At 46.5% G+C, this 27,227-nt stretch overlaps 2 protein-coding genes across 2 annotated transcripts; both read right to left on the bottom strand.

Moving 5' to 3' along the window:
* Positions 1-173: 173 nt before the first annotated feature.
* adora2aa (adenosine A2a receptor a) lies at positions 174-7,725 on the bottom strand. Its single transcript, XM_068720819.1, has 3 exons — positions 7,591-7,725; positions 3,291-3,980; positions 174-2,235 (listed from the first exon to the last, which is right to left on the bottom strand). Exons 2-3 carry the CDS (start codon positions 3,626-3,628, stop codon positions 1,131-1,133), a joined length of 1,443 nt encoding a protein of 480 aa, XP_068576920.1. The 5' UTR covers positions 3,629-3,980; positions 7,591-7,725; the 3' UTR covers positions 174-1,130.
* A 1,478-nt stretch (positions 7,726-9,203) lies between these two features.
* Positions 9,204-27,068, bottom strand: specc1la (sperm antigen with calponin homology and coiled-coil domains 1-like a). The gene is made up of 16 exons (XM_068720806.1): positions 26,915-27,068; positions 21,263-21,425; positions 21,048-21,177; positions 19,293-20,950; positions 18,682-18,889; positions 18,346-18,419; positions 17,712-17,887; positions 17,270-17,433; positions 16,997-17,118; positions 16,094-16,184; positions 15,503-15,592; positions 15,259-15,415; positions 14,933-15,035; positions 13,386-13,502; positions 13,205-13,264; positions 9,204-12,345 (listed from the first exon to the last, which is right to left on the bottom strand). Exons 2-16 carry the CDS (start codon positions 21,386-21,388, stop codon positions 12,256-12,258), a joined length of 3,366 nt encoding a protein of 1,121 aa, XP_068576907.1. The 5' UTR covers positions 21,389-21,425; positions 26,915-27,068; the 3' UTR covers positions 9,204-12,255.
* Positions 27,069-27,227: the final 159 nt, after the last annotated feature.

Genomic DNA, 27,227 nt, shown 5'->3' with positions numbered 1-27,227 from the left:
TGCACTTATTGTAAGTCGCTTTGGATAAAAGCATCTGCTAAATGACTGTAATGTAATGTAATCAGGACAATGAAAACCAGAACTTCTTCCATGATTTTGATCCAAGTCTAAAATATTGTCATTCACAATCCTCCTAAAATGATTTCCAGACATTCAACAAATCACAGACGTCACCATTTACATGAATATAATTTAAATAAGTCACATTGTCACACTGAACAAACACAAACACGAGGTTACATCTCAGCATTGCATTTCCAACATTGGGGCTCTCGCTTTTCAACATGAGCAACATGAATCTGTCACCGGTGAAAGTGCTGTTCTTGTTTTTTAAACCAATTAGAACTCGTTCCTTTAATGTGTCTCATGAAGCCATGAAGCTGGATTACAATGTGCGAGGAGGGATTAGGCCGAACGTGACATGTTTTTTAAATGAGCGTGAACTTTGCTAAGCAGGTTGGTGACACTGTTAGTGGTCCATGCAGGTCCTCAGGATGGACTGCATCTCAAAATGATGGCGCAATACTGCATAAGAAATACTCCTCTGCCCATTGTGATGTATGTTATAGGAAGAAATCCTTCAGAGTGCGTTTATATCCACATTTCACATCCCTGACATTTTTTTGAATGTACCAATAATTTATTAATAAGTCTTTTTCTTCAGACCAGAAATGGCAGGATGATATTTACATGCATAGTATGGTGCATTACTTCAACCTGCAGTTGTGAGGGTCAATACTGTGACTTCTTTTCCATTGTGGCTAAGCTTTGGTGGGTCACGCAATGTCACTAGTCAAAGCGCATTTGTATTTAACCCGTAAATATTCGTGACGACGAAGCAAAAGCATTTAGTAATCTTGTTTGTTGAATTGAATGCGGAGCCATTAGTGATGTGTGAGGTGCCGGCATCGTAAAGACAGAAGTCGCTCAGTGGACTCGTGGTCATGAGGGGCGACATGAAGAACACGACCTCTTTGGGTTACTAGCAGTGCTCTTAGACTTTTAGTCTGGTTTAAATTAACAAGTCACGTTTAAATACTGGAGAGCTTCTCACGGCGAGGAATTCTAAATCATCTTCTTGGTATTCGCTGTCCATTATCCGTTCACAGTGCTCTCACTTCCATTGCGGATCAGGACTTTTCCCGATGCTCAGTGAGCTGCTGCTGAGCTGACGTTGGCTTCTTACTGCAAGGCTCTTGAACATCCGGGAAGGTGCACGCGTCACAACACCGTGGCTCACTGAAGCAGCTCTTTGTGTTTTGCTTGTTCAACAGCGAGGTGACCTGGCCGAGGCCGAGGTTCTGTCTGTCCTTGTCCTCCACGACCTCTGCTCCAGCGCAGTCACGCTGCTGCTGCTGCTGCTCCGCGTCCTGCAGACGATGGCCTACGGGGATTTGAGTGTGTCCGAGGGTTTGCAGTGGACAGGGGCCTATTTTAGTACAGTGGGAGATGATGACTGAGAGAGGGGAGCGGGACACTGCCATGACGCTGCCCCCTACAGGAGACGTGTGAGTCGGACAGCGGTAGGAGCTTTCGCAGCTACTGCTGCTGCTGCTTTGTTCAGTGAAAAGTTCAACGCTCAGGCTGTTTAGCTTGAGTCTGATGGAGCTGCGCTTGCTGCTGCCGCTCTCCAACAGCTCCTGCTTGCCCAGGATGTGGCGCCGGATGATCTTGCGGAAGGTTTGTCGGAACTCCCGGATGCGGTAGGCGTAGATGAAGGGGTTGACCACAGAGTTGGCGTGGGAAAGAATGATGGCCACATACATGATCCAGGGTGGAGGACGCTGACACTGAGGACAGAAGAGGGTGAAGCAGTTGATGATGTGCAGAGGCAGCCAGCAGACTGCAAACAGCCCGACAATGATGGCCAGAGACTTGGCAGCCTGGACCTCTTTCTGCAGCGTGGAGCGCGACTTCTCCCCATGGACCGCTTTCACCTCCATCAGCTTGAGCTGGTGGCGAGCGGCCATGAAGATACACAGGTAGATGGCTAACATCAGCAGCAGGGGAATCAGCACGCAGGCAAAGAAGTTGAAGTAGACCATATACTCCATGGACACCACATCCTCAAACAGGCACCCCATCAGGCCGGGCGGGCAGGTGATGTTGGCGCTCCTGGTCAGCTTGGTCAGCTTGTGCCAGCCCATCATGGGGGTCAGACCGATGATGATGGATAAGACCCAGCAGATGGCGATGATGCCTTGAGCCCGCTGACCTGTCACCAAGCTGGTGTACCTGGAGAGGGAGGCGACACAAACATCGAGCGTCAGCTCAAACGTCCAAAAAGGACCAAAAAACTGCAAAACTGTAATTAATAATCTTTTGTAAACAGTATGTGAAGTTCCCCTCCACTTATAATTTGATCAGCTGATTGCTGCTTGGAAGCACTTCTCCTCCCGGAACTAAAAGAGAGAGGATAAACAAGCACAGTCCTCCAGGACTCCTCATAGGAAGAGTCTATTTTGAGTATGCCTGTGTGGGAGAGCAGCTGAGATGTTTGCCTTGTTTCTATCACATTCCTGAGATGTTAAAGTGCAAAGGTTAAGTCCCCCCCCCCCCCCCCCCCCCCCCCCCCAATCAGGGATGCAAAAAACAACACAGATAAAGCTCATGCATCTTTCAGCAGGAGGGAAAACAGGAAGGCTGAGCTCCATGTGGCTCTGAGGTTCAGCATTCTTATTCTAACGACTGATTACTGGTGACTGTAGATGTCTGGAGACATACCGTCCTGAGATCATTTAAAAGCTAAATCCTAGCTAATGTCTGACAGTGAAATAATAAAGTAAGATTAAACGGGGGGTTACAGGGGGGGGTCACACAGTCTGTGTAAGCAATTAAAGCACAATTCATATGAATGCTCTGGGGGGACACAGCCTCGTGGGAGACGCCATTTCTGGACACACTTATTCAGCCAAGACGTTCTGGTACTTTTGGGTTTCCAGGTTGTGAGAAATTTCTTTGGTTATTTTAAATGCAGTTATAAATGTTTATAAACCATTAATACACAATCTCCCTTTCTAACTTATGAATAAGTCATAAATAAGCATTCCATAAAGTCTGTAGTTGCACATGTTAACAAATAGATTTCACTTCACGTACAAGTGAGTGAGTTTCTTAACCTGGAAACTTAAAAGTGGTTCTTATTAACGGCTTATAACTGATCTATAAAGCATGAAGACAACATGTATTAACCACTAACAAAGCCACTACTTAGAACTCATCAACCCTTTATTTTAAAGCCACACATTTCTCCGTCTCTCCTGTATAAGAGGCAACCCCGGGTCACTGACCTGAGCGGTATCTTGATTGCGATGTAGCGGTCCATGGCGATGGCCAGCAGGCTGAAGATGGAGCTCTGAGTGAGAACCAGCACGAAGCAGGCGATGAACAGGCAGCCGTAGAAGTTGGAGCAGAAGCCGGTGCTGATGACGATGGCGAAGGGAATGGCCAGGACGCCGACGGCGATGTCGGCCACCGCCAGCGACACCACGAAGAAGTTGGTGATGCTCTGCAGGTTGCTGTTGAGGCACACGGCCCAGCAGACCAGCACATTGCCCAGCACGGAGAACACAGCGATCAGCAGCTCCAGGACGATGTAGCAGGAGGTGGCGACGGGGTCTTTCAGCATGGTGAGACAAAGGGCGAGGTCACTGATGAGGAGGGAGGAAGCCTCGCCTCAACGACCATAGCTGCAGCCTAGCAACCAATCGAGCTCAGCCTCTCACCTACAACACTTTCACAAACAGCCACCAGACTCCCCAAAGCAGCAGCGGCACCTCCTTCACAACATCTGCTCTGCTCAAACAGCCGAAAAAAAGAAAGACTCCGGTTTATTCAACTTCAGACGGAGCCGTCATCTCTCTCAACTCCACACTCGTCCTCTGCTGTCCTCTTCTCCTCGGGTCCTTCCCCTCAGCGCCTGTTTCCCACAGACTTCTCAAGGGGCTGAGATGATGCCAACGACGCACAGCGATGGAACGCTATGAAGAGGAGCAGAAGTGAAGAAGAGGAAGTGCTTTTACAATAAAGGAAGTGAATTTCAACAGACACACACTTGCATCAGACACGTTTTAGAGCAAGCCAGAAGTGTTGTGGTGTTTCTAAAAAAAGAATCGGTATTTCCTCATATGTAGCAGCTTATACTCTATAAAAAAATTATTTTAATCGAATACATTTTTACTTTTAAGGCATGCAACTTCCCAGAATCCCCACTACAACCCACTCAACCTGCCTAAAAGAGCTTTTAATCCAAACACCTTTACAGAGGCTTTAGCACTCCAACGTCTGGAGGAAATACATAACTTTAAATACATCTTGGCATGTAGAATACAGGCTTTTTCGTTTAGAGACCATCAAATAATTCCACCGACGCAATGAGCCCTTCACGAGATAGTTGGACTTTTAATATGAAAGATAAATCGCCAAAAGCTGATTCAAAATGAAGATTTGGAATTTGTTCATGAACCCACGTGAGTCTGCCATATATGCATATCAGTGTTGGGTTTTGTGGGGCTGCTGCTGCTCTTGAAGCCTGCAGAGGAGCAGTGGGAGAGCGGTTTGTGCAGACTTCACCCGAGTCAAACGTACTTGAACCGTAGAGGAGCTCCCAGTGATTCAATTAGGATTTGGCAACACTGGAATCGGAATGTGCTGACAGCTGTTTGTTTATTTTGGCTGTAAATCTAATCTGATCAAACCCGAAAAAAGTCCTGATGAAGCATTTGTAAGTGTAGATAATACATAATAATTAAGGGAGTTTTCTTCCAAACTTTACCTTTGATTAATGTCATAAAAATGTGAAGCATTAGAGAAAAGCTTTAAACATGAAGCCATGTGTCCATCACACAGTGAGTCAGATGTTTACTGATGTAATGGGGAAGCTTCTCTCAGGGCTTCGGAGTGTTTTACGATTTGCTCTCATAGCTTCTTCTCGATAAAACACTTCTGACTCTTATGCTAATGTAGGTCTTCGGGGCATTTCTAAGTATGTTTCTTCTGAGAAATATGGGCCATGCGATCTATTCACAATTTGTGAATCACAAGCTTGTCGGATGTCTGTGAGCCTTTGTCCATAAGAGGCTTAACAAACAGAAACCTGCTGTTTTTGTGGAGCTGAAGTCCCTCAGGGGAACGTTTCTGGAGGTTATGTTGAGGTTCTCTGAGATAACAGCTGTGGTGGAACACAGAGGTCTTTGCTCTCTGAGTCAAGGTTTTCCCTTTGGGTTGGATGAGATGTTTCTATCAATACCAAAGACTTTGTTATTTCTAAGTTGATAGCTATCAGCAGGTTTTTTTGGTTCATTCTATTTGACTTACAAATACAGTTTTTGTTGGTCTCTCTCCTCTGAGCCCTGGGTATTCATTTGTCTTGATGTCGGAGACGCGCGGTGTTATATTGCAATGTATTATAATGTTTAATGCAAACTGCGGTTTGTCCAAAACAGACATCCCAGAGGACCGGGATGGAAACAATGAGTCTCTGAAAGATATGGCAGCGACTCTCCCATGCAAGCGACGCATAATAACGAGCTGTCATGAGATTGAATTATTTATATTTATTATGGAACGAGGGACAGTGAGGAATTTCTTGAATGAATTTTGCTCAGAGATGATTTAATTAAAAAAGTATCTTTGTGTTCAGATTGAACTGTTTTGTCCAGTTGGTAAGTGAATTAAGGATTAAAATGACATTTACTCAACCCGGCCACAGCATCAGCAAGAAAACATCAAATCCCCTCACCGTCCTCGTCCTGCAGCGGATCAGAGGAGGAACAAACAAACGCTCAGCTTCCTGGAAACAGTCACCGTACGAAGTGACAGCATGGCTGCTGGCAGAGCGAGTAGGATGACGAGACTGAAGTGTCCACGAGCTGCACACTAAGACAAGTTACTGAGTATAACATTACTGGTATTAGACTTTACATCCTTCATCTACAGATCTATAACTGACTTAAATCATTGACTTCATTTAGATACGGTGTATTCAAACTTGCCATAACCTGACTTTGTAATTGAATTCTAGGTAAATATACTGTAGGCATGTACTGTAACATGAAAACACAGTTGATTATCAGACTTTTTTAACCAACCAGGCTGAACCAGGCCCCAGAGCCTCAACGTGTCAATAATCTATTTTTGAACAAATAAGAAATGAAAGAGGAACTAACTGCAAGTGAACCATCATTTAGGTATTAAATTCAAAATTCAGAGCATCAGTATAGAATGAAACGGTGACATCACCTATTGGTTTGTGGACTACAGTATTGAAGCATTTTGGCCGTCGCCATCTTGATGTTTGCAACCAGAAGTGCCGCAAGAGGGCGGAGCTAAGTACAACCGAACGCTGAATAAGACATTTTTAAGTGTTCCAATTAACTTCAATGACCTTAAAATGCACGATGAAAGGGTTAAAGCCGTAAGACTCAAACACGGACAACTCCCAGACCTGTCAATCACAAGGTAGCCACGCCCTAAAGCATACCTGCTTTATCATTTATTTTAAAATTTAAAATCTTTTTGCAACCAGAGGTTGCAACCAGAGGTCTTTTTGCAACCAGAGGTTGCAAAAAGACTGTTGGAAAGAATGCAAGTTGAAGGCCCTTCAGCGGTGACCTGGAGGTCAGAACAGCGACTCCAGCTGCTCTGTGCTCTGTGTTCTCAGGCGGGCCACACATGCTTGCGCTCTATGCGGTGTGTAGGAGGGTGATGGAGCGTTTGCGGTACTGACGCCTCAGCTCTGGTACAGTCTTCCGGTTAGTATCCGATCTGCTGACACTGTTCCGCTTTTAAATCCTGTCTTCAGACACATTTTATTTTTTTATTGTTTGCTTAAATATAGCTCTGTTGTGCAACCCCTTGATTTTAACTTTATTTTGATAGTTTCACCTGTCCTACGGTAAATGCTTTGGGATGATTCATATGTAAACGTATTGTATACGGTCTTTAAGCTGTGTGCTGTTTTTATTTCTTGATATTTTGTATTGGTATTGATCTGCTGTCTATGAAAAGCACTTTGTGCTCCCAGCTTGAAAAGTGCTACACAAATAAAATGATTATTATTATTATTACTACATGACTGGCTAGCTAATCACAGCCACTCATGCAGCGGTTACAGCTGATAACGGATCAGTTCCCCCCTCAGGTAGTCAGCACTGTTTGCACTTTTAGCACCGTTAGCTCGTAGCCGCCGGCTCAGGCTGTTAATAAAGGAGTGTTTCAGCCCCCCAGGACCCCAAACAGCTTGATCCGGCCATTATAGGACACTGGGCGAGTGCTTCTAAAAGAATGCAGTGTGGAAACTCACTTCACTGAATTCTCTTCAGGGTTAGTCCTGCTCGCTTTTCTTCTCACAGGTGGAGACACCTGACACCCGCATCACGATCCAACACTCTCTGATGAGTTACACGCAGCTCCCGTTGGTCTGCATGCTTTCTATACACAGCATGTTATTCTACCGTTTGATGTAAAGTCACCACTTCACACGTTAAGATCGCATGCGTGAACTCTGACCAAACCTCATTAATAATACATGTAAACAGTCAAAATGCAGGTGTGGCAGAGTTAAACTTTTTGTCAGATAAAATGACTCACCTTGTTGCTCTTGATGCTCACAGAGCAGACAGGACGTCTGACGAGAGGTGATACAAAATCACACCGTTTTCACTTTCCACTGAGAGACAAGTGTGAAACTTGAATGATGTCAATAAGCGGTTCACTTCCCCGTGCTGGTTAAGTCCGGAAAATGAAGATTTTTAATTTATAATATATATATATATATATATATATAGAGAGAGAGAGAGAGAGAGAGAGAGAGAGAGAGATATATATATATATATGTATATATATATATATATATATACATATATATATATTGATGGGTTTCTCTGCTCGCGTTGGAATAGATAACAGCTTCTTCAGTGAATGACGGATCTTCAGACGGATGAAGCTCTTTCCTCTCTCTCTCTCTCTCTCTCTCTCTCTCTCTCTCTCTCTCTCTCACACACACACACACACACACACACACACACACACACACACACACACACACACACACACACACACACACACACACACACACACACACACACACACACACACACACACACCTCCCTCATAAAACACATGCAGCCTGATATGAGCCCGTTTCCTGGCGGCGGATCAGTTAAAAGCCTGTTGTGTATTCAGATGAGTCCGTTGATGACACACTATAAAACTGTGTTAAAACCTCAGACACGAGTCATCCTGTTTAGAATTGTTTTAGGCTTTTAGAGCCATGTCGAATTACCGTTAAATGAAGTGCGCCGTAATAACTAGGGAAGATTAGGCACAATTGTAACATGTTTTTAAATTTGTCCTCACATTTCACAGACTACTTGAAATACACTAGTCATCTCTCGATATAAGAAACATGTGTAATACAAATTATATATGTTTTACTAAGGATAATATTACATTTAATGGCAGAAGTTAGTGGTACAATTTTCCCCTTATATTAACTCACTGTATCTCAAATAAAAGCACTTCAGAAATATATATATATAATACTCACTTTCTGTCAATGTCTAATATTTTTAATAAAAACACTGTAAATCAAAAAAGTAACTTTAATGTCACAAAATCTGTTTTTGTTGAAAACTTCTCCACAGGCAAGAGATTCCTACTGAGCATGTGCAGAGTGAGGCTCATCACTCCAGCTTGTTTCCGATTGGATGGATGAATTGTCACAATGAGTCAACTAGAAATGTTACATCTAAAATTAAAACCACCAACAAACGAGTCGGTTTCAACGGTCCCAGAAAAACAAAACCAGACAGAATGTTGTTGTTTTCGTTTATTTCTTACTGATTATCATCGTAGTGTGCACTTAATACTGTAGCTTAGTCCCTTTACACACAATCACACACACACACGTATTCATTCAGCTTCACCCTTTCAAAGGGACCATTTCAGCACTAGTGTGATGAGGGAAGAAAAAAAAAAAAACAATCACACCAAAAACAAAATGCGGCGTGGATTATAAAAATAAAAAGGCAACATGGAAACAAAACAGACTAAAGCAGGTTCAGTGGAATTCTCAGAGCATTTTCAAGTAAACACAAAGAAAAATAAATGTATTGTGATGAAGTGGACCCAATAAAGACACAACGCACTGTTCACATTTGCTTTGCTCGTTATGGCAAAGCCCCCCCCCCCCCCCCCCCCCCCACCACCACACACACACACACACACACACACACACACACACACACACACACACACACACACACACACACACACACACACACACACACACACACACACACACTCCTCAGCTCCTACAGAGTGTAACATGTCCCTCGTGGCGGCATCGTGTGGAGGTGGAATGTGCTTCCTAGCTTGTGCCAGCCGTCTGGTCTCTCCTCACGCTCATCAATCACTCTACATATCGACACCCGCCGGACCTCGTGAAGTCCCAGGATCACTAAAGCGTGATCAAACACACACACACACACACACACACACACACACACACATTCCACTTCCAGGACGGAGAGGCTTCAGACTGTCCTGCAGCTCTCACACGGTCCTGACGGGAGCAATAAAACACGTGGGCCGGCGGTGGAACACAATAAAACTGTTGGCCGACGATCCTCAGCAACATGGCATCACAACACCGCTGTCAACACAGAGCCGGCGCTTTCAAATGTCATTAAATACCTCACACACACACACACACACACACACACACACACACAAAGAAAATAAAGAACACGGTCATTGCTGCAGGCTCTTGTGCGAACATGAAATCACTGACTGTCTACTGCAGCTGTACACACTGTGTTGATTTTGGCTCGGCAGGATGGGCTTCTAAACAGAGAAGAAGAAGTCGTATCTGATGCCAGCTGACGCCCGTCGCTCACTCTGAAGTGCTCCTCACACGAGGAGGACCTCGTTTCAGGGACCGTTTCCACGCTGCGACGCGGCGCCTGGTGACCGAAGCGTCAGTTCCGCTCGCAGGAGCCTTGGGCTGAACTGGTTAAGGCAGGACATTAGTGCGGGATACAAAAAGCTTATCTCAGTGCAGCTACTTGCTGTATGTGTGGTAAATCCATTGACACACACACACACAAAGCAATGACCTCACTACAATGATCGGTAACCATGCTAAATAAATACAGTGAACTTGGCGTGTCGAGGCCCGTTAGACAGACAGCACACCATGGTGGCACTTTAGTTTAAATCCCCCTATTTAGCATTTCAAAGCAGCATATATACATTCAATAAACGGCTTATGATGTACTTAAAATGTAGCTGTAAGCATATATATATATATATATAAGTGTTTATTAATGCATTTGTTCACAACTATAATTCCTCCTGTGACATCAACAGATAAATAATGACAATATAGTGAAACGGTTGTAATGATATAAATAAGTCTTAATAGAAGTTATTACTGCTGACAAACTCTACATTATTAAACACTTAAAATGTCCTTTTAAAGCTCTCACAGCTGCATCACAGTGAGTCATGAACCGTTGATTACATGCTTGTGTTTTGCTTGTAAATACTAAATAAGGGGACTTGAAGCGATGTGCACAACATTAATGTTGCCGACTGAAATCACACAAATGATATGACGCTGTGTGCTGAAAAGTATCTCTATAGTAACTAAGTATTTCAAAAACTACCTGTCTAACACCGCACCAGCATTCACACACACACACACACACACACACACACACACACACACACACACACACACACACACACACACACACACACAACATGAAATGTACTTGTGCATATTTTGAGCTAAAGAAATGATGATGAATGATTTTAGAAAGTACAATTTTTTTGCCGTCTTGCCGGGTGAAAGGTGAGAACATTGATACCGCTCTCATTTTCTGTGCGTTGAACATGAAGCTAGTGCCAGCAGGTGATTAGCTTAGCTTAGCATTAAGACTGGGAGCAGAGGGGAAACGGCTAGCCTGGCTTTGTACCAACTAAATCTGCAAAACAAGCACCTCGACTAAAGAGACAATTAAGAGATAACATGTCAACTAGTGAGCTTGTTTTAATGCTAGGCTAAGCTAACTTCTCATCTAACGCTCTGCAAGAGAGTGAACACGTGTATTTCCCAATAAGTGAAATAAGTACAGAGGTGTGTCATCACCTGTGAATCTGTCCATGGGGAGAGTCGCTTTCTCTCATTAGACTCTAAAGTTTAAGGCTCTCTGATCTAAACACAACTTAAATGTCAATCAAACACACATGTTATCTAGAGACTAAATACTACTCACTCATATTTTGGTTACGATGACATGATGCATGTATGTGCCGAATGAAACGCAGGCCTACAAAATGCAAACACTCACTAGTGTTCAACTCCTCACACGTCGGCGTACAACAAGCGTCACACCAGAGTACTGGTGCTGCAGCATCACAAATCCACAAATCGCAGGGCTGTGGAATATATTTGGCAACAACTCCTGAAATCTTCAGCTTCACAAACTGTAGTGAAAAGTCACTGCCGGCCTCTGTGGAGGATTGGCACATAGAGAGAGACAGAGAGAGAGCTCGTATTCTGGTCTCCTGCATCAGAACTCTCACAGGCACTTGATCCATCGAAAGAGAAAGAGAAAGAGAGAGAGAGAGAGAGAGAGAGAGAGAGAGAGAGAGAGAGAGACACCGGCATTGAACTCTGGAAGACTTGGTGCAAAAAGGCTGCGTCTGTCTGTTCTATTCTCAGGGTTGTCCGGGGAACTCCAAGATCTCTGACTTCTGGTTTGTGATTCTGTGGAAGCTGATGTTTTCTGCAAATTGTTCACAACCAAGAAAAGAAAGATTTTGCAAGAATTCCCCTGGAAACTAGAATGAAGGTGAAGGAATATGATCTGCCATGAACAGCCAGGTAGAAGGCACTGAGACTTGACTCCTTTAGGCGTGAAGCAAAGGAAGAGATGGCCGCTGGTCAGTTCATACTTGGTTGACCGGAGGTACTTCTCATGGCTTACTAGTGTAACAGTAGACGTACAGGCGACACAAAGCGCCCTCGACGCTGCATTGGAAGGATGCATCTGTGTGAGTGAGTCCAGTGAGGTTCAGGTTTAGTGTTGATACTGAGGAGCGACATGCAGCGTGACTGGGTGTGTGGTGGTGGTGGGGGGGTGGCAGTGAGGTATACCAGTCGTCCGTGGGTTTGAGAGGCTGCTGAGAGCTCAGGAGGGCAGGCGTGGCTCTGGTTGTGCTGCAGGAGCAGGTGAGACGGCGGAGTCAGGTCTCAAAGTACTTGTATATGGCTGTGACGTAGGTCATGACACTTTGCCAGTCCGGCCTCTCTGTGTGCACCATCTCATTTATGTCCTGGAAAACACAAACACACACACACACACACACACACACAGACACAGAGAGAGAGAGAGAGAGAGAGAGAGAGAGAGAGAGAGAGAGAGAGATCATTCAACAAGTTAACATTGTGTACATACTTGTGAACCAGACCACACACACACACACACACACACACACACGCATTCAACCCCTTAACAAACCTCTCTCCTCTTCATTTCCCCTAAAAGGAGTTGTAGTTTGACATTTTGGGAAAAGTTCTTTCACTTCGCTAAATATGAAGCTACCTTAGCTTAGCATAAAGACTGGAAAAAGGGTACCTCACTAATTCACATGTTGCATCTCATTTACTTTATCTGTACAACCGTTTCCTGTCTTGTTGCTAAGCTAAGCTAACCGTCTCCCCTTTATTGTACACAAATGGCATCAACTATTGGCAAGAAAGCCAATAATTGCATTTCCCAAAATGTGGTGTTCTTGAGAACTTTGGGATTTAAAATGAAGCTCTGTGGATTTAAACAGCGTCTAGCTGCACAGTTTGGGCTCTTTGTCACTAATACTTCAGCAGGTGAAAGAAAAGTATGAAACTGAAAACAGAACTATAGACGACACACGGTGCAGTAGTAGTTCATCTCTGGTTAATGATTAGCATGTCAGTATATTTACATTATGAGTAAAGGGGACATAGAGTTATTCACAAAAAGAATAACTCTAAAAATGGTCAAAGAGAGAAAGACATACATGTTTATGAACACATTCCTCTGAGTATACAGAATGTCCAAATTAAGGCATCTCATCTGACCCGAAGTTAAACCTTCTTTACACTCAGAGCACCGTCAGTCAGAATGAAGTGGTTTCATGTCGGCATCGAGCTTACCAAAGTGCACTTGATGCCCACACTCTCTGCAGCCTGGAACGCTAAGGTGAAGTTTCTCCTCTGAGAAAAGAAGAGAGAGTCAAAGTCACACGACGGCGGCGGTACGATGTCTGACACGACGGCGGTGGCGGAGTCATGGAGGCTTAACGTTCGGGGGCTTTTCTCGGGGGGCTCTACTTGCCTTCTCCTGGCTGGTGAGCTCCTGGTAGGGGATGTGTGCGGGCAGGTAGGTGTGGAGCACGGCGCAGAAGGCCAGGCCATCGTTCCAGCTGCTGCTGAAGTTCGTGATGTCGATGTTCTGAAAAACAAAGCGGCGATCGGCCGCTTAAACTTTGATTTAACTCGACAGAACAGGAGAAAAAGTCAGTGGAGTATAAAGTTCTCATGGAACTCTTTAAAATGATTTAACCACAGAGAACCGCAGCTCGATCTGTTGACACACCTGGGGTTTTATATGACGTGTTAACAGTACTCATCCATATCATATTCATCATCCTTTCCATCATCAACTGCCACCTGACCTTTGCAGGGGCTGTAAATCTGTAGTTCTAAACCAGCACCAACATGAGTCTCCTCCACTAGAACCTGGACGGTGCCGCTATGATTCAGAGACAGCCCCGTGTTTTTGTCAGGTAGGTCTCTTGCAGGATGTGTGAAGTGTTGCACACTTCCTGGAGAGAAACCGCGGAGTCATGGTAACCACAACCTACATCAGTTTAAAAAGGAGTAAACACCGCTTCAATACGGCGGGAGACAGTGACACGCCTGTGGGTCGTCATGTCTAGGTTAATGCTTTGATTTTGAGTCCGCCATTCCCACGCTGTCTTGTAGTTTGCTGCTCAAGTATGTACGATGGATTCACAGGAAATGACGCAGCATGTAATCCATCTTTTTTTTTTCATCCCATTGATGTCAGCTCCACCGTTTGCTCTTCACTCTTCTAACGCCGTATCAGTTTACTTCTAGCAACATTCTCTGCTTTGATACTTCAAATCAAAAAGTTCAAAGAGTAATGAAACGAGACGGAGGAAGCAGAGGGCTGCTAGATAAACTCCTCAGCAAGGAAACAAACTCCTCTTACTCTTCTGTTGTATTCCTAAAACAAACTGTACTTGCTGTTACCACCGGTAACCACAGGGGGCGCCAAATCCACCAGGACAGCGTTCATGCTTTGTCCCACTTTGTCACAGTCACTGTACAGATTCAGCTAAACGTTCATATTCTTCTCAATGTCCAGTCTTGAAATTATTACCCTCTTGACAGTATGTACTAGTCTAATAAATAATAACAATCAGCTCTAATACTATAAAAGAAAAAAACCTCTTATGTCTCTTATTTTGCATGATTCATTGATTTTAACTCGGCACATAAAGATCAGTTTATGACATAAAACACTACCATAAAACTCAAACCAGTGGAAGGAAAATCTGTGCCGACTGTTCTGAAGCTCATCTGGTCGCTTTTGACAAGAACTGGCGACTCTTTGACTCTTCAGACGCAACCAACACCGAGTCATCGCTTCAGGCAGTTGATCAGATTCCACACGGCTCCCTCTGGAGCCACGAAAGGCTTCATACAACCTTTTTCTCTCCCCACCTTTCACTATGTTTGTCACTTAATGCCAGCTTCTTCCCCACATACGGGAGAAGAGCTGTAGAAACGTCATCGCGTGGGGTCGGATGAGCCGGGACCTTCCAGGGACCTTCCAGGGACCTTCCAGGGACCTACCTGATAACCCTCAGTCTTCTTCTGGCACCACTTCAGCAGAGCGTTTCTCTTGGAGCCTCCGTACTCTCTGGCCAGAGCTGACAGCGGGTCCTTTCTCTCTTCTCTGTCACACAGAAGACGCATGAGAGCAAACACTCACGGTTTTAACAGATTTACTAACAGATCACACGGTAGGCATGTTTGCTTAGCGAGCTCGGAGAGACCAATCACAACTACGGTACGGAGAGGTGATGTCAAACAGATTAACGTCACTGACCGGAATGAAAACACGGACTTCAAACCGGCAGTGTGAGCGACTCGTATGTCAGCGGCCCAGCAGGCGGTACCTTAGGCGGCTGCGCGCTGTGGGGGTGATGGAGGCGGTGGGGGACGAGGAGGACAGGGAGAGCGGGGAGGACGCAGCGCTCATAGCCATCAGGGAGGTTGAGGAGGAATCCACAGCAGACATGTCCCTCTTTATCTCCTCACTGCTCCGGCGGGACACTGCTCAGGACGAGGGACACGATTAAAGACCGCTTTCTTAAACTAAACTATCGAGTGAGTTAGTTTAACTTAGCCAGCATCTCTGACCTGATATCGTCTTGGTGGAGTCCATGTTGGGGACCCTCTGGTGGACAGACGGAGGTCGGCTAGCCGAGGTTCCCCTGAGGAGGTGCTCAGCTGTGGATACATCACAGTATTTACGTGACATATGGTGCTTCTATAAGGGACTTACTCTGGAATTAGATAACCGGGTCAATAAAGAGTCACATTCCAGCCCCTCTGAGCTCAGGAAATACCGCCCAACGAGGCAGCGAGAACATTGGAGGCTATGGCCGAGTCTGCACGTTCACACAAAACACTTGAACTCATTACTGGTGAGAACGAACTGTGGGAAACTCTACATTACGTGGCGGTTCATCTTTTCCCCTCTTATCGTCCACTCCAGTGTTTTGATTAACTCAAAACATGAAGTCAACACACAGTAAACCTGCTCACTGCCAACTCCAGGCCTCCGAGGGGAAACGGTCACTTCTCACGAGAGAGTGGAGGTCCGTTCACGTTCACTGTGACAAAAGCGTAGCGGAGGGCAGAGGACTCTGGCATCTCCTGCTTGTGACCCATATTCACCGGCGCATTGTTCCGCCCTCTACGGCGTACGGACAGTGTTTAAATGATCACCTGGCATGGTGATGTCTGTGTAGCTGGGCCTCTTATCGCTCAGGGAGGACAGCGGCTTGGCGGCGGACATGGAGCCACTTATGGAGTGTCTCTGAAACAGCAAAAAACAATGACCGCTTTCTGCATTACACATCCTGTAGGTGGATACAATTACAATCTAAAACATGTAAACACAACATTTCTAAATAGATAAATAAATAGTTGCTGTCCAAAGAAAACAAAAGTGTCTCTAGGGTTGGTGATTTCACAGCCTGAACTAATAATACGAACAATTAAAAACCCACTGGAACAAAGCAGGTTTCCCATTAAAAAACTGGTAATTATGTGTGTGTTTTTATTTATTATACATATTTATTATATATTATTATTATATTACATATATGATACACTCTTACATATAATGTGAGCTCACAGTGTGAACAGATGAAGTTATTAGAACTTTAATGATTACTGTGCAATCATATTCAATACTAATTCACATGAGTTTTAATGAACTTAGAAACCAAAAGGCTTAAACAAAATGTAGACATTAGAGGCAAAGTCTAACTTCTCTATAGCCTCTCACCAGTTAATCACATCCACACGGTTTGAAATCAGCCGTCCTAATATGTATTAATAATGATTTTAATATTTATACAAAAAGTGTGTAAGAATGAGTGGGACAGGATGTGTCTCATATTCACTGTTCACACAGTTCACTCTCAGCAGAACCACTGACACTAAGTGAACAGGGAAGGTTAGTTTGTCAGAATATTAATAATGTTAATACACAATACAATAATTAATAATTAAGTTTTCCTTGTAACGTGGTTTTTAATCTTTTCTGCGGTCAATAAAGCTTCTAGATAACCACTGAAAAGTATGAACTGTGAACGGTAACGCCTGAAGCCCGTCCTCCGGTACCTGTATGGGGGACACGGCGGCTGCTGGGGGCGTCTTCATGGGACTGGGGCTGAGGGGGGTGCGTGGTATCGGAGCGGCCGTGGCCGTCGGCGTCACCGGGGCGCTCCCGTTAGGAGCTGGACCTGAATCGAGAGCGAACACAAACGGCTCAGTTTAGACCTGGTCCACGACTCCTGACTTCATGAACCGCGTCGGGAGAAAAGTTCCTTCTGTGTGGACAAGCGACGGCTGAAAGTGAGGAAAGAGGAGGAGCATGTTGTGGTCGCGGGGTACCTTGTGAGGCACTGTCGAAGCTCTTGATGAGTGTTTTAACGGTGGGCGAGGGCTCCGAGGAGGTGGACGATCGCCGGCTGAGACCCATCCCCTGTCTGAGAGCAGCCAGGTCCCTCTCCACTGCGTTCATGTAGTTATACACCCTTCCTCTCTCCTCGTCCTGCCTGGGAAACACACAGTACTCTGCTCAGTATGTCCACTCAGGAAGGATCTTATTCTGAGGTTCATATCATGCTGTAGGGACAGTTATGGGGACATTCTAAGTCACATTGTTTATTCTGTAAAGGCAATTTTTCCAACTGTGGGATTCATCAAAGATAAATGGATGGAAACCCTGAAATGAGCAAAGTTAGAGCTTCCCTTCATTCGTTTTACAAACACCAGACAGACGATGTCAGCATGACCGCTGGAGCTCGTCCAAGCGTCTCTCCGCGGGTCTTACTTGCGGGTCTTGACCTCGTCCAGCTCCTTGCACAGCTTCTCGTTCTTGTCCTGGTTTTCCTGCAGCCGGCGCCGCAGGTCTCCGATCTCCTCCTGTGCTTCGGACTTGATGTCATTAGCGATGACGACGGCCGTCTGCAGATCGGCCTGGAACTGACGCCACTCCATCGACTCCTCCTGCGCACGCACACACGCACACACACACACACACACACACACACACACACACACACACACACACACAGTGAGACAACAGCTTAGTTAGGTTAGTTGTTGTGTCTCTCTTTTCAACTAGGTGGCGCTCACGCGCTAACAAGGCGTGGCTGTGCTTGCGATTGGGTTTTGGCGGAGCCTCGATCGTGTGGCTCCACCCCCTGATCGCTACTGCGCAGACTTTGGCACAAGCGCAAGATGGCAGCGCCCGTATCGGCAATATTTTGGCTTTGAATTTGTTCAACGGGAGGAAGTGGAGAAGCGTCGTCCATCTTTACACACGGTCTATGGTTTTAACCAGCGTCGACATAAAAGCACCGGCCTAAAGTTGCTTCGTGGACCGTCTCTCTTTCTCCTAATGAAGCAATCTAAAACAAAGAGCTTCATGCTAATCATCATCTCCTCAAACAGATCACTCTTACCCTCAGTTTGCGGTGGAGAATCTTGATCTCTCTCTCCATGTCGTGCCTCTGGTCCTGCAGCTTCTTCACCGAGTCTGAAACAGGAATACAAGTGAATGCGTGTTTGTTTGACTCAATACCATAAGCGTTACCACCGTTAGCATGAGGACTGAGTTAGAGGAAGTTTGACAAACACTTGATGCCAGGAGACTAAGACCGTTGAGATGTGGAACACGATACGCTGTCATTGGTTCTTACTGGCTGCTCCAGCAAAACACGAGGGCGCATAAACCTACAGAGTCAGTCAAAGTCGGACCGTCATGAGTTCACGCCGCTCTGTGTGTTCAGCCCGCTTACTCTCGAGGTCCGTGATGATGAGGTTGTCGTGGAGCTTCAGAGCTCGGTGCTGCTCCACCTCGTCCTCCAGCTCAAAGATGGTCTCCTTCATGTCCGCGATCTCGGTCTCTTTCTCCTGCAGCTCCAGGCGCTGCTTCTCCAGCATGCGCTCCTGCTCGGCCATCTGCTGCTGCACCTGCTCCTGGAAGTGTCTGTATTCCCTGTCCAGCTGCGCACACACACACACACACACACACACACACACACACACACACACACACACACACACACACACACACACACACACACAGACAGGAAGAGTTGTATAGTTCATTTCATTAACAAGCCAAGAAGTCATTAGCAGTGTATACAGTTATTCATAGAGATGTATTGTGTACAGGGTTAAGTACATCCTCTGCCTGGTGCTTGGTGAGCTACGAACAGGAAGGTAGACTCTGGAGACCTGGATGCTGAATCTGGCTCTGCTCCACAGACAATTAAACTCTCAGTCCCATCTAGGCCAAACGCTTAAATTTAGCATCCTATGGCTTCAGGCGATTGACGCCCTACACACTATTCCTGCACTAGCCTGCGATTTGACATCTCAACATCTCTTTCGCGTTTCAACCCACCTTGCTGAAAGACTCCTGCAGCCGGGTGAGTTCACCGTGGGCTTGTTTCAGCTCCTCCTGCAACTTGGCCGCCTTGGCCTCCGCCTCTTCTTTCCCCTGACGCACTCCTTCCAGCAGCTGGCAGATGTCATTTTTATCCCCGGCCGTGTGAAGGGAGTACAGCTCGGCCACCCTCTGCCTCTCCTGGTCCAGCTGGTTCCTGCAGCGGTTCAGCTCCGCCTGGTCACTGCTCACCGCTGCCTTGTACTCTTCAAGAGCGGCCCCCATGGCGGCCCGACCCTGTCTCTCGGACTCCATGATGCGCTCCATCTGGTGGTTCCGCTCTTTCAGCGCTCCGATCATCTCCTGGGCCTCGGCGTTGTCCTGTTCAGCCATCTTCAGAGTGTTGGACAGGTGTTGCTGAACCCCCAGCAGCTGCTCTCTCTCAAAGCGGGCGTTATCTGCCAGGTCTCCGTAGCGCTGCTCCAGCTCCATGTAGCGGCCGCTCTTGATGTCCTCCTCCAGTCCGTACGATATGTGGTGGTCGTCCAGCAGGGAGCGCAGGTACTCGATCTGTCGACCGTACAGCTCCAGCTTGTCGCTCTGCTGGCACAGGGAGTCCATGAGGATCACCTTCTCTTCGCCCAGCCGCTCGTTCTCTCCGTTCAGCTCCTGGGTGATCTGCTGCAGGTCGGCCAGCTCCTGCAGCGTGGCCTGGAGCTCCTCGGCGGTGCAGTGCTGGTTCTCCTCCATCTGGTGGATGCGCTCCGTCAGACACGCCACTGACACCTCGCTGGCATTGTCGCTGCTGCCCCTCCGCGAGCGCTCCCTGCTGGGCGTGCACTCCGATTCGGATGACGAGGAGGCTCCGGAGGGCGCGTCCAGAGCGTCGTCGCTGGAGGTGACGGCCTGGTAGACCTCGCTGGACTCGCTGTCGAGGTTGTCCGCTGAGCCTCCGTGCTGGTGTCCCGTGAGCAGGTCCTCCAGGGAGCCAGGGGCCGAGCCTTCCACCGAGGAGGTCAGCGTACCCGTTCCTCCGCCATCGCTCTGCCCGCTGCCCGCGGCCAGGTCCGGGCTCAGGGAGGCGTAGTTGAACAGCTTGTCGGAGGCATCCAGCCTCTGCTCCAGAGAGAAGCCCAGCGCATTGAGCCGGTCTTTCAGCATCCGGTTCTCACTTTTCAGCAGGTTGAGCTCCACTCGGATGGCCTGGTTCTGCTCTTGTAAGAGAATCAGAGTGGACTCCACATCAGCCGCTGTGATGGCTGAAACCGGGGGCTTCTCCACCTCCTCCTCTTCCTCCTCCTCTTCCTCCTCCCCAGCCTCTTCCTGCTGCGGCGCTTCCTTCCCTCCCAGGCCGAGCTGGGCCCTCATGTCCCTCAGCTCGCTGCGAAGGTGGAGGATCTCCACATCTTTGCTTTTAGCCAAACCCAGCAGGTCTTTCACTTTGGTCTCCAGAGCCACCTTATCACTGATCTGGCCGTCTGACTTAGACTTGCTCATGCGCCCGTCGGACTCTGGCAGGAGCTGACCACGAGAGCGCTTCCCCGAGGCTGCGTCCGCCGCTGCGGTCCCGGATACCAGCTGCTTCTTATTGGCCGAGGTCCTGGATGTCCGGAGACGGTCTCGTGACGAATTTGGCTCCTTGGAAATCGAAGTGGTCGTCCGCTTGGATGAAGCACCTGGTAAGAGAAGGGGAAAAGAAGTTATGGTAATCTTTACATTTTCAGTGAAACAACTTCCTAAAGATGAAACTCATATGAAGGCATAGAATATTACCGGACGTCGTCTTTGGCTTGCTGTCTAGGTTGCTAGCATTAGTCCCGATGGAGGCCGTCCTCTTGGTCTTGTTGATGGCATTACTTGATCCTCCGGCCATAGCTGCTAAAAGATCATCGTTGCTTTTTACCTGAAAGCACACAAAAACAATATACTCCCTTTCAAACAAGAAAATCTAATTCACACCATGCAGTCGGCCACGTGACCGCTCTCACCTTAGACAGAGGTGCAGCGGTGCTGGTCTTGGCCGCAGGCTTCCCGGTCCCAGGCGTCACCGTGGCCTCCGCCTTCCCTCGATCTCCGCTCGCCTTACTCACCGCTGGCCGGACCGACTTCTTCATACTGAGCTCCGTGACGCCGATACATCTACAGCTCAATCTGTGCACGAAAGGAAGGGGAGGAGAGAAGGTAATGTGTGTCAGTGTGCAGAGCGAAAGCTCCAGTTTTCCACGGAGGAGGAATTCTTTCCACAGAGGCTATTCCCTGAACACCGGAACACGGTGAGAGCACACTGAACATCCGAGCACGTGTAGAAAGCCTTTCCCTATCCGTCGTCTGGTGGTGTATTCTAGATAGCTGGCTTTTGGGGCGGTGGTGGATATTAACTTGCTTATTCTCCCCTATAATGAGTCGTTAATGGAGATGTTTCCGTTTAAAAATGTTCATTTATCTTGATGTGGGACAACGGACGTGGTGCTAGACGTTTATATCACTTTGTCTTCACTGCAGTGACATTTGGAAGCTGTTGAACAGGAGCTGACACAGGTCAACTGATACGCATCTCCACTAGATGGCTCTCGTGTGTTGGTCATGGTTCAGTCAATTCAGAGTTTCACTCGCCCGTCAGCTGCTGCAACGACCACAGATAATGAGTTCACTCGGTGTGGTGGTTCTCTGCTCCTCAGCTAGCATGGACAAAGATGGGCAAGAACAATCGTCAGCAGAGCCCCAAAAAAGGAAAAAAGTGGATTCCTCCACAGATCAAAGTGAAGGCTCAAACCAATAACTGCACGTCATATTTTGCAAGCCAAAAATATGTGCGTGTGTTAGTCTGTTACCGGGCAACCGGTCCGATGCACTGAACAATCATCTCGCACTGCCAAGAAATCATTTTGTGCCGTGTTGGTGCAAGACGTGCTCATACCGGTTCACAATCACCGTTGCTCTATTTAAAACAACTCAGAAAAGATTCCTAATAACTATTTAATGGGAGCACATTCTTGAGCGTGATCTGCTGCGCTGCCTCGTGCATTGTGTTGCAAAAATGTGGCTTGAATTAATGACAGAAAAACATTCTCTCAAACTACTTCAAATGAAGCACCTAAAGCCGTGTTGGATTTATCTGTCGCCTGTAAACGGTGTTCGTTTGGCGGTGAAACTGGCTGTAACCAAATCACAAAAGCTTCCATAAAACTTTATTCTTTATTCGGTATTGTTCGCATGCTGGGTCCAGGTCTGAGGAGAACCTGACTCGATGCCACGATAGCAAGAGAAGTGATTTGGGACGCAGCTGGAGACCAAGAGTAAGTACTTCAGCACAGATCTGGAGCTCGTTTCTGCTTGAAGGCTTCTTGAGGGGAAGAAAAGTGAGTTATTGTGCATCGGGAACACAGCGGCAATCCATCTCCCGAGTCCGTTGTTTTCCTGAGCAGAAGTTTATTGTTTTGGATATGGAAATACACATAATCACAAATCGCAGTAAATCATACTTTAAACAGAACCCTGTGAGAAGCTGACCCATGTATTGTAGCGAGAGCACAAATGTTTAGACGATACGCAGACTGAAACGTTTCCACGAGTCGTCACTAAATAAACACACGCTGCAGAAATAAATCAATATTTAAGGTCTGATACAGCCGGGGGGGGGGGTATCATGTGAGCCACATACAGTCAACCTTCTCTCTCCAGAGGATCCAAAGTAACCTGCTACTAAAGCACAGCTGAGCTCTCCTCAAACACAAACACTGGTCTAATAGACCTCAGCTGTGTTTTCTTGGTGCAGACGTTACTTTAAATCTTTGAGCGTACTTGCTTGCGATCCATTCTCTTACTGCCGTGGCGATATTTATTTTGGTTATCATCTCTGTCGGGTTAACCTTGGCCTCCAGTGACGTAGATGCTGAGAAGTGTTTATCTTCACCTAATTCATAGGACCAGACGACAGAGACGACGGAGCCCTGGCCTTCAGGAGGAGACGGGCTGGACTTCAACATAAGAATGTGGACCTGAACTCTTTACTGGAAACAACACGCCAACTGCTCTTACTTCGTTCAGCCATGAAACACGGGTCACATGCCATCAGAACACAGAAAGCTATGTGAAAGCGCTGCAAGCAAACAAAAGGAACAATCTTCCCCGCCTCACGGGGAGGAAACGGTGAATAATGCGTCTCAGCTGGTAGATTTTAGTCCCTGAGAACAGACCTGGACAGCAGGGTTACGGCTACGGCACAAACTCCACTTTCAGAGCGTACTTTGAAGCATACTTGTATCTGGAACTTCTTCTTCGACCACTCGTGAACATAAAGTCTGCGTGGACGCCATGCATCGATCCCCAGCCAGGGTCTCTTGTTGGCTCCTCAGTTTGAACATCCACATCCCCGCAGGCATCGCCTTATTTGGAAGCTTCATGTTGTGGCCGGTCTCATGTCTGAACAGGTCTCGCTACACGTTACCCAGACCTGGACTTTGTATGTCGACAGGTCATCTTAAATCATATAGGCAGCTATGAATAAATGTCTGGGAAGCTTCTGTCGTCTTGCCAGCACTCCAACCGTCCTGCTGTGCATGTCTTCATACGTTCGTGAGGGGAACAAAGACACAAAAGAAAAGTCTAAATGTGTGTGAGCTGACTAACGTCTCCAGATGAAGCTACAGGACAATCAAAGGACTCGGCTTCCCTTTAGACTATATCATGACCCTCCTTTGTAATACTTCCCAGCCTTATCTGCACACATAACTCCGTACGGACTGCGTATGCATGGATTTATTCATAAAACAAACGGTTGACGGGGCGTTTTCCCAGAGTACTGACATGTGCACTCAGAAACTACTGCAGCCAGCTTTCTGAAGAGCTGAATGTGTGTCAGAGCAGATGTCTGAAACGGGGAGCAGCTCGCTGAAGGCAGATCTCTTTTCATTGGATCTGAACAGACATGGGAGCGCAGGCTGTGGAGCAGAAGTGAGGCTAAATGGGGCAAAGGCAGCTGTCTTTTCCTTCACTCTCTCCCTCTGCAGCAGAAAGGGGTTTGTGTATGTTAGAAACAATAACTACAATACATATACCATGCATGTATACACACTAGCCCCTCCACCGACATCTGTGACGAATCGCACAGCATCGAAAACAAGGCCGTTTCTGTGATGCTGAAAACCTATTTCTTTGGACCGTTCATGAGATAATGATGCATTGTTTTAATATCGCTGAAATCTGTAACAAACACAGAAATGAAAAGGTTTCTCTGCCACTTGCGGACATCTTCTAAAATATTAGCCGCAGAACTCTGTTGAGGAGGAAGAAAGATTGTGAGAGCCGATATTCAGAATCTACAAAATATCAAATATGATTATTTAAAATGTAATAATTTGGCCTATTAAATACAAATAAATCCATCACTATCCATGCTATGAGAGCTATGAGGTCATTTTACTTGTGACTCAACTCAGCCATGCAGCTCTCTGTGAGCTGCTCCTTGATAAGCCAGAAGCCAATAACACTTATCCCGATTCAAATCAAACACAGCTGCAGCAGCATTCAGCTTCAGCGTTAACGAACACAACGGCTCTGATCCGAGGCCGGCCAGAGGAGCGAGAGCCTGTGTGCAGCGTTCCTCTACAGACAGCCGAACGGAGCACGAGACGGAGAACAAGCTGAGTCTGGGGAGAGAAGGAGGTGTGAGGGGGGGGGGGGGGGGGCAGCAGCAGTGGTCTAGTAGCTCATTAATGCTCCTTCCCTGCTTCCTTTCCTTATTCACGCTTTAACTGCGGGGAGGCACCTCCTTACCATAACATCAGCTTCCTGTGGTGGCGTCTCCAGTGAAAAAAAAACCCTAAAAAAGGGTGACTGTGTACAACGACAAGCAGGCTCCAGTCCGCCTGAGACACAGCAGACACTGTCAGACCCTGAACTTCATCATATAATAACATGCCTATTAATACACAAGCCTGGAATGCAATTAAACAAGCCATGCTTGATGACGTAGGCTTGCATTAATATTTGTATAGGTAAAGAACTTATTGAGCTGTGGCGTCTTTAGTGAGTAGTCCTGCCTACCACAACTGATTGAACCATCTTTAATACGTTTAACCAATGGAGGTTAATCCTGACCCATTCGGTTGTCGTGTAAACACATTCATATAGTTATTTACCCTCACTTCGGGGCAAAGTTCTTCAAGACTGGAGAGTCCCCCCCCCCCAAAAAAAAAAAAATATTATCTAAGAGCAAAGCAATGATCAGGCGGAGCCAAGAGGAGTATCTCATAAGTCAGATTTACCAAGACATTGATTTAAAGAGTGGTCTGTGAAATATTGCTCTTCCTAAAGCCATTTCCAGGAAAGTTGGGAAACATCTGTGGTCAAAAGGGGAGATGATTTAAATGAAGTGAGCATGAGAGAGAGAGAGAGAGAGAGAGAGAGAGAGCGAGAGGGAGAGAGAGAGAGAGGGAGGAGGATTCAGGGAGACTCAGAGGCCACAGCTCTGCTAGAGTATGATCAGAGGCCACTGACGTGCTGCAACATCACTTCTCTGTTGACTTTTCTCAGGGGGGTGGCACATTTACATTGTTCTTGGGCTACACCTACATTAGCAGCCGCACGGCTAACGTTAGCCCAAACGGTGTCAGTGATTCAAAACACACACGCAGATGCTTCCAACAACCACAACTTTGAGACGAAGACAACAAACCCACTATGTGGAGTGAGCACACGATGGTTCAATCATGTTACAGACTAGATATCAACTTTAAAACCAAGAAGATAACGCGGCTAGCTAGTTAGCTATTAGGTCAGGCACGCAGGGAATGTCAGTAATTTCACTTCCTGTTTGGCCGTACGCCTTCAAAACAAAAGCACAAAGCTAGACACGTAAGCACAACCCTTCAACAACTCTTCATGGAGACTGTTGTTACATTATCAAAACTCCGACAGAGCAAGATAATATACCTAGAGTGAAAGTAGAGGTAGAATAGATGATATAAAGTGTAGTAGAATATGGTTGATATGGTTTATACTGCTACTAATAATAATATTTACTATACGAGTCAAAACGGTCTGAATACCTTACGTTAGTGAAACTATTTTAAAATATTCAGCTATAGTTAACGTAAGCCTTGTCATGATGTGCAGAGTGCTAAAGTAGCCGAATTAGAAATGTATCACAGAACTGATTTAAAACCGCCACAAACAAAAGCTTCGTGACAAAAGTACAGTCAACAAAACAACCGTTGCAGTTAAACTTAAAAAACTTTACATTTTAAATACAGCCGTGTTCACCACAGTTACACTGACGCGCATTTAATAATGAACGACACATGTCAACGCCTCACAACTTATTTTGAAATCGTCTTTAGTATATGTCCAAGTGATTTCTCCTAGCTTGACGGCTGACCAACAATCTGCTTTAAATGGTGCTTAAAACCTTAATTGTTTGCTATTTAAAACAAACGAACAGACGAAGCGAGTCTCCGTAATCAACGTAGCGTCAGAGTAGGTCTGTCCGCTTCTTTTCAGTCAGTTGATTCACCTCAGCTGTCAGTCAAGCAACGGCAAAGCTAAGGTTGCTAATGCTATCGGTAGGCTAACGGTGTTAGCATAGCCGGTAAAAAAAAAAAAGACAGCGCTCTGTCAGCAGGAAGATGAAATCTCCATACCTCAGGTTCTCCTAATGTGTCTGTTGGATACGTTGATGGATGTCCGACGACTCTTCATTTGTCGGCGCTAACAGTTCGCTCATTGAACTACTTCAGACTGCGGGCAGCATCGGGTTCTGATGAGAGTTTCTTTCTGCTGGCAGCAGCCGGATGATCCTCTCGCCCCCTCCTCTGGTTGCATCATCTCAGCATCACCCTCTGGACCGGGGGGGGGGGGGGGGGGGGGGGGGGCACTTTATTGCCTCCAGGATCTCTCGGTATCCAGTGGGCCGTTTATTAGAGCTTCTGAATGACTCCAGAAGAGGAGAGCTAG

The sequence above is a fragment of the Cebidichthys violaceus genome, unplaced genomic scaffold (genome assembly GCF_023349555.1).
Source record: "Cebidichthys violaceus isolate CVI_PGR_0920_01 unplaced genomic scaffold, fCebVio1.0.p SCAF_26, whole genome shotgun sequence".
NCBI classification, from domain to species: Eukaryota; Metazoa; Chordata; class Actinopteri; order Perciformes; family Stichaeidae; genus Cebidichthys; species Cebidichthys violaceus.
The sequence above is the reverse complement of the archived record's forward strand: the minus strand, read 5'-3'. Positions and strand labels throughout refer to the sequence as shown.